We start from the raw sequence: 13,062 nt of genomic DNA on the forward strand, positions 1-13,062 counted from the left end.
CTTTTTGAGCAAAGTGAGATCTGCATCTGCATGTGGCAGGATGTTTAGAAGGACCAATAGTAAATTTATGGCTGACTGCTAAAGACACGTCTCACAGCCCCCACTGGCTGCCCCCCCCCTTTGGCAACCTGGTGCAGAAGTGGGGAGGGGGGTGGCTCACCTCGGAACAGACCTACTTTGACCCAGAGGTCTGAAGACTTTCTTTTTCTTTTGACTAACAGTTTAAGGGCAACATAATGGAACGTCATGCCACCCCTTTATAAACATCCTGAAGAGACCTTTGGACATGACTGAAGTAAATTTTGGAATACTGATAAATTGTGACTTTTGAAAATTCCTTTCCCTCGCTCTCACACCCATACATCTCACCTTCCCCCACAAAGAGAGACATCTTATCTAAAACAAAGGCCAAACATGGCCCACCAATCAACTCTAGGTGAGGGGACTATTGAGACCTCACGAATCCCTGAGCAGACCCCTCGGGGTGGCCAGATACTCTTAAGTGCATTCCTTCAGTATCATAAATTTGGGGTCTGTGCAGAGGCTAGGCTCCTGAGAGCCTTGCTTTCTGGCAAATTATTCACAATGTGATCTTTAATCAAGTATCAATCAAATGCCTTTCCTTTATCAAATTGTGAAGAACACCTCTGTTACTGTTAACATGTTACCTTGTCAGGCATGAATTGATTAATCCCTGCCAAAGGGAATTAATACCTAACTTTCTACACTATGTTCTTTTATATTCTAGTAGTTATTTTGATTCTTGGATTGTAACCCTTCCTCACTGATCTAGGTTATTATATTGATCTTTGATCATTCACAACTATGTTCATTTCACCCATTATATAATATTTCTTTTTCTTTTGTTTGAGAAACAACCCATGTATTTCGTGATCGCTGTTAATCTTATATATCTGCTTTTCTTGCAAGTCTTCTTGTAGTGTTATTAGAAGTAGGATTCTAAAGTTTGTAGCTTGTGTGACTATGTACACTTAAATATAGTTTCTCCCAACATATCTACAGAATTATTGATGATTACGTATTATGATCACGTATTATTACGTATTATTATGATCACTTATTATGTAACCGTTCATGTAAGCATTGTTTAGAAATAGTAATGTGACGTATAACCTCGGAATTGTCTTAACAATTTAATTCTTTTGACTAAGTAGTTCCTACTTCTTATATGACTAGAATGGTTAAGAATTCAACTTATTGTATGTAACCATATCATGGTTTACGTTAAGGGATAATGATCTGTAAGCTCCATAGTCATTTGCAATAGTCACTATGGAAACAATAATGTTTTATATGTGAAATTGCATGCTTCTTTTACTTAAGTGTAACCACACCCAGAATCTCCAAAGCAGCATTCAAAGAAATTGCATATTTATTATAGGTAACCTAACAAACCAACAAAAACCTTTTCCCCGCCTTAGCTCCGCCTCTCAAAGTTCTTTCTTTAAAGCCAGCAAGAAAGAGAAACAGGGGGGAGAGAACGAGAAGAAGAAATAGAAAGACAGGGAAAGTTGGCCCTGAAGGGAGCGAGACAGCCAACATGTAACCTTAAAGAAACTCCAAGTAGAGAAGCCCGTTCGCCTCGTTTTGCACTTTAGCTAAGTTCTGCAAATCTTAAATGTTAGTTGTTTGTCTTGTGTCTTAATCGTTTTGTTTCATTTACTTAGTAATCTTAAAGTGTTGTAACTGTAAGGTTAGACTATTGAAGAGCTGCATCTAGCTGCGTTTGTTTTTCAAGTTTCGTCAATCTATTTTGAAAGTCTAATTGCCAACGATAGGCCGCTCAGAACCTAGTTTTAGAACAGAAACAGAGGCAAAACAGTGCTGACTGAGATCCACATCAAGAGCCTGCTCCGACCACCGCCTGCCTCCATCGCCAAGAAGAAGATCTGCGCTCCTCACCGGAGAGGCCGCCAAGCGTCGCCGGAAGCCTGCCTTGCCAGTGGGGTGTGAGCAGCGGCTTCTCTTCCTCAACGTGGCACGCGCATCAACACGGCTCTGAGGCGTCCAGCAGCTTTGACCTTTGACCTGCGGACCCTGCTCCAGCCCATGCCAACAGCGGCCTCTCTTCCCCTCAACGCGACACGCACATCACACAGCTCTGAGGCATCCAGGTCGTAGATTCACTCGCACTGCCCTTTGTGGTCTCAGTCTCACTGTGATTTTGCTTTTCTTTATTGACACTTAGGCCAGCTTTACACTAGTGTTAGGGTTGTTCTGCTTGCTGCTCAAAAACCACATCAGTAAAGACTGAGAAGCAAGAGAGAAAAAGAGACAAGCGAGAGAGGGAGGTTAAGGAAATAAATTCGATGTAAAACTATCCCTTGCTTTAGTATAGGTTACTACATGAATTTTCATCTGTATTTTCAGAAAATATTTTTCATGCCTGCCATGGCAATATGCTTTACCATACGGTGGTTTAGGTTAGGTCTTGTGTTGTTTTTCCTCGGCTTTGTACATCTCAGCTGTCTGATTATAACTTCATTATAATTATGTCATCTTTGTGGGGTCAAAATTGTGCCAGTTGTACATATACTGAAGAGTGCTGTTGTGAAGGGACGTGTTGGTTGGATTTATGTGAATTTGGCATTCACATAACTTGCTATTGCTTTGTATTAGAGTGTAAGTGTTGGAAAAGGTAAAATGAAGACTGCACTGCTGTCAGCAATAGGCTATAGACTGATGTTATGACATTGCAGTACATAGCTTGCTTGGAAATTGAATCTAACAAGTTGGCCTACCCAAATGTATTTCAGCCTGGGCCACTGGCTCATTGTGAAACTGATGTCTGCAACATCTTCCAAAAAAAGTTAGGACTAGGAACATTGTAAAATGTTGAAGAAACATCTTAAACAGGTGACGGAATCATGCTTGGTTCTAAAAGGAGCAAGCAGGAAAAGCCTAGTCTTTTAGGAGCAACGATGGGTCAAGGCTCGCCACTTTGCCAAAAATGCATCAGCAAATATTCCAACTTCTTAAAAATAACATTCCTCAGGGAAGAATTTCAAGGATTTCACCTCTACAGTGCATAATATCATCAAAAGATTCAGGGAATCCAAAAAAATCTCTGTGCAAAAGGCCGAAAACCAGTCTTCGACCCCTGAAATTGCACTGCATTAAAAATGGACATGTTTCTGTGATGTATATCGTAGCATGTGCTCAGGAAAAATTGTTATCAATAAACACCATTTGGTTCTGCATCTGCCAATGCAAGCTACTCTATTATGCACAGTGGAAGCCATATGTGAAGAGCTCTGCTGGGCTTGAGCTCTCTGAAATGGACGCATGCACATTGGAAACATGTATTGTGGTCTGAATGGACACCATGTTCTCCGGCCAAAGAAGTACATGACCATCCAGATTGTTTCCAATGTAAAGCTTAAAAGCCAGGCTCTTTTGTGGGATGGCGAAGTGTTAGTGGGTGACTTGCATATCCGTGAAAGCATTATTAATATTGAACCGATTTTGAAGTAACACATGCTGCCTTTGAGGTGCTGCCTTTTTCATGTACACCAATGCATATTTCAACTTGACAATGCTAAAAAACATTCTGCACTTCTTACAACATGGCTGTGAAATCAGAGAGTACAGGTGCCACATTACAGTTGCATAGCTGAAGACCTGTATAACAGAAGATTGGAAAAAAATCATCTCTGAAAGCTGGATTAGTTGGGGTCTTCAGTTCCCAAAGGTTCATTAAGTGGTGTTCGAAAGAAAGGTGATGTAACACAGTGGAAAACATGCTCCTGTCCTAACTTTTTTGAATGTGTTGCAGGCATGAAATTCAATAGGGCAAAATATCAACATCTGCAAAATACAAAACCGTTTAACATTTACAGCAAAGTCTGTAAAAGCCATGTGAACATGCTTGGCTGCATTAAAAAAAGCAGAATCTGACTGCTGACAACTAGGCTGAAAATGATCCTATAGTAAGAACTGTCCTTTCCTGTTTTAGTTGTGCTTATTTAGTTTTTAATAATGATGATATAATGTACTCTGAAATAACATGTATTTTAACATAATTTAGCATTTTCATAAAACACAATTTGGAAGGTATTTCTGATAATATGGTCAATGAGTCTATGTACATGGTGGGTGGACCTACATTTCTTCTATTTTTGCTAATGTGTCACATTTAAATGTTTCAGATCAACCAGCTCATTTTAATATAAGACAAAGACAACATTAATAAACTTTCAAAATGCAGCTTCCATTTATTGAAGATAATGTATTCCAAAAACTATATCACTCATTGTGAAAAAGTAATTGCCCTCTAGATAGGGGTGGGAATCTTTATGCACCTCACGATTCGATTACGATTCAGAGGGCTGCGATGCAATTATAAAATGATTATCGATGCATCTCGATGCATCTTTTTTTTTTCTATACAGGATTTCTATTTTCTCACTGTGTGAGGACTCGGTCGTTTTAAAGCAAAGTATTTGTAATGATCCATAATGCATTTACTTCCAGTATCTTTTATTAATAAATCAAATGGAAGTGATCTAGATGACTCATTCGCTGCTCTTGTTTGAGGCGCTTCTGCCACTCATCTGCGATAAAATGCGCTGTTGGGGTGAAATAAGATCCTGTGGTAATGGATGTCCACGTAGCACGATACAGCCGCCAGTTGTGTTTTTGTTATGTGCCGCTACAGACTGTCCGGGCGCTGCACTTACCCACTTCCAAGTTCCGCATTTTATGTTCCGTCAGCATTATAGAATAAATAAAATATTTAGAAAATCGATTTTTGACATTTATGAATCGGTTCAGAATCGTTCACGTCCGCATCGCAATGCATCCAAGAATCAAGTTTTTCCTGCACCCCTACCTCTAGACCTAATAACTGATCATGCCACTCTTGGTATTAACAACTTCGATCAAACATTTGCAACAACTTGCGCTGAGTCTTTTACATTGCTATGCAGAAATTATGGCCAACTCTTCTTTGCAGAATTGTTTTAATTTGGCTGAATTGGAGGGATTTTGAGCATGGACAGCCTGTTTAAGGTCTTGCCACAGCATCTCAAAATCAACTGACTTTGGATAATGGGTTGATTTAGCAGCTAAGTGGGGTAATTACTTTTTCACATAGGGCCAGGTAGGGCTGAACAGCATTTATCCCATAATAAATGAAATCATTGTTTAAAAACACAATATTGTCTTTTACGTGGGTTATATATGTCTAATATTAAAAGTAGTTTGATGATTTTAAACATTCAGTTGTGACAAATATGCAAAAATAAGAAATTTGGAGCAAATACTTTTTCACATCACTATATGTTGACCAGGGGCACTCAAACTTTCTGACATGACTGTATTTTTTCCTTTGTTGTTTCTTTCACAGTTTCTGTCACATACAAAACAATGCATTTGTACAAGTAACTGCATGACATCACAGATTTCATGAAAATAAATAAGCAGTTATGTACTGACTGACTAGTGCCATGTCAACATTTATAAAAATAACATTTCATGATGATTTAAAATAAAATGACGCATTAATTAGAATTGAAACGATCAGTAAATGAAAATGATTACCTTTTCATTTTCATGTTTTAGTCAAAGAGTATCATCACACCACGGATTATCACTTAATACTTTATTTAATTTCAAGTAATAAAAAATTCAGAAATTAACACAGACCTCAGTATGTTTCTAAATAATTAGACTGCAAATGTTTGTCAGTACAACCCCATTTCCAAAAAAGTTGGGATGCTGTGCAAAATGTAAATATAAACAAAATGCAATGATGTGCAGATCATTTAAACCCTATATCTCATTGAAAATAGTACAAAGACAACATATCAGATGTTGAAATTGAGAAATTTTATTGTTTTTTGAAAAATATTTGCCCATTTTTTTAATTTAATCCCAACAACACGTTCCAAAAAAAGTTGGGACAGGGGCAACAAAAGGCTGGTAAAGTTGTGTTACGCTAAAAAACACCTGGTAGTTAATTGGCAACAGGTCAGTAAAATGATTGGGTATAAAAAAGCATTCCAGACAGGCTGAGTCTTTCAGAAGTAAAGATGAGGAGGGGTTCACCACTCTATGAAAAACTGCACGATCAAATATTGCAACAGTTCAAGAATAATGTTTCTCAATATAAAACAACAAAACTTTTCCTTTTTATCATCTACACTACATAATAGCATTAAAAGATCTGAAATCTGTGAATGCAAGAGAAAAGGCCAAAAACCAGTATTTGCTGGCTGTGATCTTTGGGCCCTCAGGCATCACTGCATTAAAAACAGACATAATTCTGTAGCAGGGTTGGGATAGCTACTGAAAAATTAGTAGTTAGCTACTTTGTAGCTACTTTCCCCAAATTTGTAGCTAGCTACGATTTAGCTACTTTTCCAGAAAAAGTAGTGGCTACTTTGTAGCTACTTTTTGAAATGTAGTGCACTACTTTTTAGCTACTTTCAAAGCATGATTGTCAGAATGTTTGTGTATCTCCACCCGACACACCAAACGAGCCCAACTGAACGTGTGAACAAGACACTGCATTTAGTCATGTGCCAGAAAGAAACATACAATTGAAAAGCTGCAAATATACAAAAAGATCACCAAAAAGTAAGTTTAAGTGTAACCAACAATCAAACTTACACAACCAAAGGCGTGATTTAGACTAAGTAAAGGCAAAGTCAATCATTCCAGGTTTTTTCCTAAAAAAAAATCAACAAAAATAATCGTATACAAACCAAACAATTTGTGCAAAGCATTGTCAACTGTTAAAATAGAATGGCTCCAATTTAAACATTTCAGCAAGATATGTACAGACATGACATTCAGAGTTCTTTGTTAAACTTCAGCAACACTTTAGCCCCATAATTCTCATCAGTGACCCTGGTTCTGTTTGGGGTGAGAATCAGGCCTGAATAATCTCTCCACTGCTGCAGAGCTGTTGCAACTCCACATTAGAATTGGATTTCTAGGTAAAATAATATTATTCTCCTTTGCTGGAAAATTGTTATAACACACAGTTCTAATACAGTTTTCACAATAAATGGTCTTAAACGCTGAAGTCAACACATAACTGCTAAGACTGATGCGCCGACTGCTGGTCACACAGCAATGCTGACAATAGTCTCGCCTAGCTCGTGCTTAATGAAATGGCAAAGAGAAAGATTTAAGACGAACATCGATCATTTGGAGACAAACAGACTTTCTGCATTTGAAAGCACTCCAGCTGGTTTCCTGATATGTTTAATCTGCAAAGAGAAACTGTCAAACATAAGTCGCAAAGCGTCTTCTCTTTTGCCAGCTTCTCGATCGGACTGTCCCGTGAATGAGAAACTGACTAAAGCCTCATAAGAAGTCAAACTTGGAGAGACGTTTTTACAAGAATCTTTTGCAGAAAAATTTCCTGACTGAGATGCGAGCGAGAAAGCGGCTACAGCTGACCTAAGGTTAAACAGAACAAAGTCTGCTTAACGTTTATATTTTTAGCCTGTACTATCACATCAGCACATACTGAGACATACTTGTAGCCATGATGGTAAAATGGACATAAAATATTGTGGCTCCCAAAGTGGTTTCATTTTTCATTTTAACCATTTCGGTTGCCGACCTCAGCTAAGCGTACTAGTAAGGGGTGATCATTTGCTCGAACTGTCCGTGGCTCAGTCAGGATTGCAGTCACCACCAGCTCTTCTCTGAGCTCATTTAAAATTGAGTGAGGGGAAGTAGGAAAGTGCCCTGTGGTCCGACGAAGCAACATTTGAAATTCTTTTTGGAAATCATGGACACTGTGTCCTCTGGACTAAAGACCACTCAGCTTGTTATCAGTGCACAGTGCAAAAGCCAGTATTTATGATGTATAGGGGTGCATTAGTGCGCATGGCATGGGTGACGTGCACATCTGTGAAGGCACCATTAATGCTGAACGATAGATACATGTTTTGGCAACATATGCTGCCATATGCCAGACAACGTCTTTTTCAGGGAAGCCCTTGCTTATTTCAGCAAGATGATGTCAAACCACATTCTGCATGTATTACAACACCATGGTTCTGTATTAAAGCTAACTGCTAAACTTTTTTGGAAATGGGGTTGTAGAAAACATGCAAAAAAATGGATGGGGTGAATGGGACCTGTTGACTTTGCGAAGGCAGACTGCACAATTGTGGCACACATAGATTTGAGTAAAAAATATTTTATCATGACGATGTTTTTTCTTTCAATCATTGTACGTCAAATAAAGGTTAGGTTTTTGTTAATATTTTTAATGAAAGATGAAAAGAATAGGCAATAAGAAATGTTTTTACAGCCTGCTTTGCTCATGTTTACCAGGTGTGCTAGTATTTGAGGAGGGCACTGTAATGGGTTGTTTATACTGTGTTCATGCAGTTATTATTGGCCCAAGTTAAAGGGGTAACTTTCATTGTTTAGTTGTCAAAACAGCAGTTTATATGGTATTCCAGGTGGTTGCAAAAGTGGTGCTAGATGGTTTCTGTTATATTCTGGGTGGTTGCTAGGCTGTTGCTAAGCAGTGGCTATGGTATTGCACATTGTTGCTAGGATGTTGGTAGATGGTTGCTATGGTACCTCCAGCAGTTGCTAAATAGTTGATACAGTGTTTCAGGTGGTTGCTAAAGTGTTGCTAGCCAGTTGCTATAGCATCTTAGCTGATTCCTAGGGAGTTGCCAAGATGCTGACATGGTATTCCAAGGGGCTGCAAGAATTTCATGAAGTTCCTGATGTGCAATTCTTTTGCTGATGTTGTTTCCAGCGGCAAGCTGGAACTCTTTAGTGAGTGATTCAGCAGAGGATGGGCACTGTGCGCTTTAGCACTCACCGGCCCCACTCTGTGAGTTTGCCTGGTCTACTGCTTCGTGGCTGAGTTGTTGATGGTCCTAAGTGCTTCCATTTCACAATAATAGCACTTGCAGTTGACAGGGAGGATCTAGCAGGACAGAAATTTCACAAACTGAGTTGTGGCAGATATGGCATCCTATGACAGTGCCACATTTAAAGTCACTGAGCTCATCAGTACGACCCATTCTACTGTCAGTGTTTGTCTATGGAGATTGCAAGGCAATGTGTTTAATTTTAACCACCTGTTATAAATGGGTGTGGCTGAAACACCTGAACTCAATAATTAGGAGGTGTGTCCCAATATTTTTGTCTATGTAGTGTGTATATATATATATATATATATATATATATATATATATATATATATATATATATATATATATATATAACAAACATAATACATATTAGCATATATGAATTCACCTTATATCCAATTTACCAATATCTGACATGTATGCCAACTTATTTAAAAGTGGCCATTTTCTCTGTCAGTTATTAAAAATAAGGGACATATATTTCAGTCAAATATCAATGTGTATAAACATATATGTGTAATGCAGTTTTATACAATTCCTGACATTTAATCCCAGTATACATTCCCTCTCTTAGGTCAGTTAGGATCACTAGTGTATTTTAAGAATGTGAAATATCAGAATAATACTAGAGAGAATGATTTCAGCTTTTATTTCTTTCATCAAATTCCCAGTGTTTACACACATTCTGTATAGAACTTTTTGAAAAGGATTTTTTCTACTCATATAAGCTTGACATTGTAACAAAAGGAGAACCATTTAGCCTCTGTACATGGTTCTGCCTCTGATGTACTACCAGAGATTGACTAATGTTAAATGCAGCCAATCATATCAGAACTTGTAAGTTGCAAGCCAATCATATAATACCTGGGGGGGGGTCTCTGTTTTTGCACCGCAAAGTATTCTGTAACCACTGAAGCTGAAAGGAGGATTCTGGCTAAAAGCTCAGTAATGTAAACATTAGACCTTATTCAAAGTCTTTAATACACAGACTGAAACAGTAAGTAGTTACTGTTAAACTAGTTTAGTTGCCTACCAGGTGTTTCACTCAGTACCTGTTAGCTAGCTAGCTAGGTTCGTTAGCTTGGACTGAGGAGCTTATCTTTTTTAAATTCTCATTAAGGAATTTTGCTTGGGCTGTGCAAAACAACAGTTCAACAACAGTTTAACAGTTAGTGTTTACATTTTTTGAACCTAAAATATGATGCACTTTCAGTTTTATAGTAAAAAATAATCACAGTGTATCTATCAGTGTTGGGAAGTAGTGAACTACATGTAATTAAACTAGAAGTTCAACTACATTTTGCAGTAGCTTGCTGGCAGTTTAACGATATTTATATTTGCACAGTTACTTAAGTAGTAAAATTACTTCTTTGCCATTTTTTGTGTGGTTAATTACTGAAACTTTAAACAGTTTTAGGCAATGAAAAGCTGACATTCCTATTTCCCATGAAGAGTGGGGCATTTTATTTTTTTAGTTTATGTATGACCTGTGATCAAGGGCCATGTTTTGTAATTCAATTGTGTGGCATTTTTTGTCGGCATGAGACTTTTTTTGCATTATATTTTGTTATAATTTTGTACCACATTACATTGTCAATTTATTATTATTTTTTTTACTAGGTAGTTTACTATAAGTAGAAGAACTTTCGTTAATGGTAGTAAATGCACCCCTAGACCACTAGCACTATGTGTACTTCAAAATTAAGAAACTTGCACAATCTGGACCAGCCACACAAGCTCATACATGGTATGAGCCTTTGTGGCTCTGGATGTTCTAAACATAAGAAGGCTAAGGCATAAAGAGTGATATTTCATCATTATTGTTGGTCACATTTATGCAAATAAAATGTATCCTGAAACAACATACTTTTTAATTCTAATAAAGTATACTGGAACAGTACAGGCTACTCAGGTATTTTCCACCCTTAGTTAATTATAGCAGAGGAGGGAGGAGTGCTGACACAGGACAACAGCACAAGCCAGAAAGACACACACACCTGCTTTGTCTCACACACTTTCTGACCATGAAGGTGGTTATTCTGATCTGTGTTTCTGTTCTCGTTTGTCTCTCTGGTGAGTACTATCAGATTAGTGAGGATAGTGAAATTACCTTAAATTATCAGGAAAATTGTTTACTAACTAAAACGTGGAGACTGATTTTCACATTATTCCTTCTTGCTTACCTTCTTATTTAAATTTATAACAGATGTACAGTTCTCAATAGGTTATAACAGGTTATTGTAGGTCTAGGTTACACTTTTCATGCCGTTGATATGCATATAGACCTCTTTGTCTGAATCTAAGTAGAAGGGACACAGAGAAACCTGACAGGAATACAGTGAATACTTAATCGTATTTATTCCCAGATTATAAATTAAATAAACTCATTACACTTTTCAAGCAAAGCCTTTTTTGACTATATCTTTTTCTTGAGATTATGTAACATTCAGCTCACTGTTTGCCTGTAATAACGTTCAAGAGTTAAAAGAAACACTAAAGAGGGAAAGTTGTAACAGGTGTGCAAATAGCTCATTTCCCATCAATACCCTTTTGTCACAATGGGCATTTGTCCAAACCATAAACATGGCCTCTGCTGACAGACTTTGTTGCAAATTGTGATTAATGCAATGTGAAATGTGGGGCAGTATTTGGCTAACACTATGAAAAAACTGCATAAACAAACAAATTCATAAAGAAAACAATGAGTACTGTAAATGTGGCAAGTAAATATGTGACCTTTTTGGAAGTTGTTTGATGCAGCTATCCACTGTATGTTGTCATTCCAGGGTAGCAGTGTATATAATCTGACATGTGCTCTTGCAACTAAAAGTTCCTAAATCTTATGGCAGTGAGTCTGTTAAAACAATATGATGCAATCAAGTTCCTTGCAGGATTAGGGTTATCATTTGACAGCTATTGTGTCAAATGATATTCAACATACAAGGTTCATACAAAAAAACAGCTGAAATCTTGGAACATGTGCTTGATAAAACACAATACTGTTCTAGAAATGTATATATCAAATGGAAGATCAGAGTAACTAGTTAAAGTCTTTAAAAACGATAACAGACTCAGTAGGTGTATTTGTTTGTATGACTGTAGTTGCTTGTATGTCTTATTTAATTACTAATCTCTGCTTTACCTGGTTTAAAATTCAACATAAAAATGTTTTTACTTTTCTCATCAATTATATTTCCTCTATGCAGCTTTTGCAGAAGTGGATCAAAGTTCACAACCTAGAGAGGTAATAACTGACTGAATCATCTACAGCTAAATAAATGAAAATACAATTTCCATAATTTACATTCTCCAGCAGATGTTGTGAATGTATGAACAAACTAAAATTATTCAGTTTGACAAGCTTCTCCACCATCATCTATTTTAGGCTGACTGTGATAAGTACACAAACTCAGTATGCACCCGTGAATTTGACCCAGTGTGTGGTGACGATGGCAATACATACTCAACTGAGTGTGTTCTATGTATGGAAAATAAGTAAGTCAAGTAAAAAGATGAATTAAAATGAATTAAATGAATTAATTAATGAATGGCAAGTACACCTGAATATTTGTATATGTGCACTGAGCATGAAAGCATCAGGACAGGATGTATAAGAAATCCTAAATATATTTTGTCCTGATTTTTTGAAGTTGTTAATCAGGTATATGCCAAATCTAAACAGAGAACATCAAAGAAAATTCTATTTAATTTTTTTTTTCATTGAACTTTTTTTTTCAGAAACCGAAACCAGCATGTGAAAATAATGCACAAAGGCAGATGTGGGTCACCTTGAATATGTCACACAGAGAAACCGCATTGTGAATTCTATGCTTCTGTAGGATGTCAGATTACAACTTACTAATCACAACAGTTCACCTTTATGACTTAAGTTTTTGTGTGAAACTGGCATCTGATCAAATTGTAAGCCTGGATTATAAACAATAAAAAGAATTAAGCACACAATTTGTCTTCCTTTTTTGGGAAAATGCTCTACTCACCAACATGCTTTTAAAAGTACACACTGAATTTGCCAAGTTGCAGTAGCAGAAAATCCAAAGTCAATATTGGATAGAACACAACGTGTCAACTTGTAAACTGCTTTGACACATCATGTAAATTGCAGACTACTGAAAAAAATTTGTTTTACAAACTTAATATCAAATTGGATTATCCCACTTACAGT

The 13,062-nt window shown here is 37.1% G+C and overlaps 1 protein-coding gene across 1 annotated transcript; it reads left to right on the forward strand.

Annotated features, from left to right (window-relative positions):
* The first annotated feature begins 10,830 nt into the window (after positions 1-10,830).
* On the forward strand, positions 10,831-12,842 carry si:ch211-195b11.3 (uncharacterized protein LOC100334344 homolog). Its single transcript, XM_036567901.1, has 4 exons — positions 10,831-10,952; positions 12,086-12,123; positions 12,265-12,374; positions 12,618-12,842. The coding sequence occupies exons 1-4, from the start codon at positions 10,904-10,906 to the stop codon at positions 12,670-12,672; spliced, it is 252 nt and encodes an 83-aa protein (XP_036423794.1). The 5' UTR covers positions 10,831-10,903; the 3' UTR covers positions 12,673-12,842.
* Positions 12,843-13,062: the final 220 nt, after the last annotated feature.

The sequence above is a fragment of the Colossoma macropomum genome, unplaced genomic scaffold (genome assembly GCF_904425465.1).
Source record: "Colossoma macropomum unplaced genomic scaffold, Colossoma_macropomum, whole genome shotgun sequence".
Taxonomy (NCBI): Eukaryota; Metazoa; Chordata; class Actinopteri; order Characiformes; family Serrasalmidae; genus Colossoma; species Colossoma macropomum.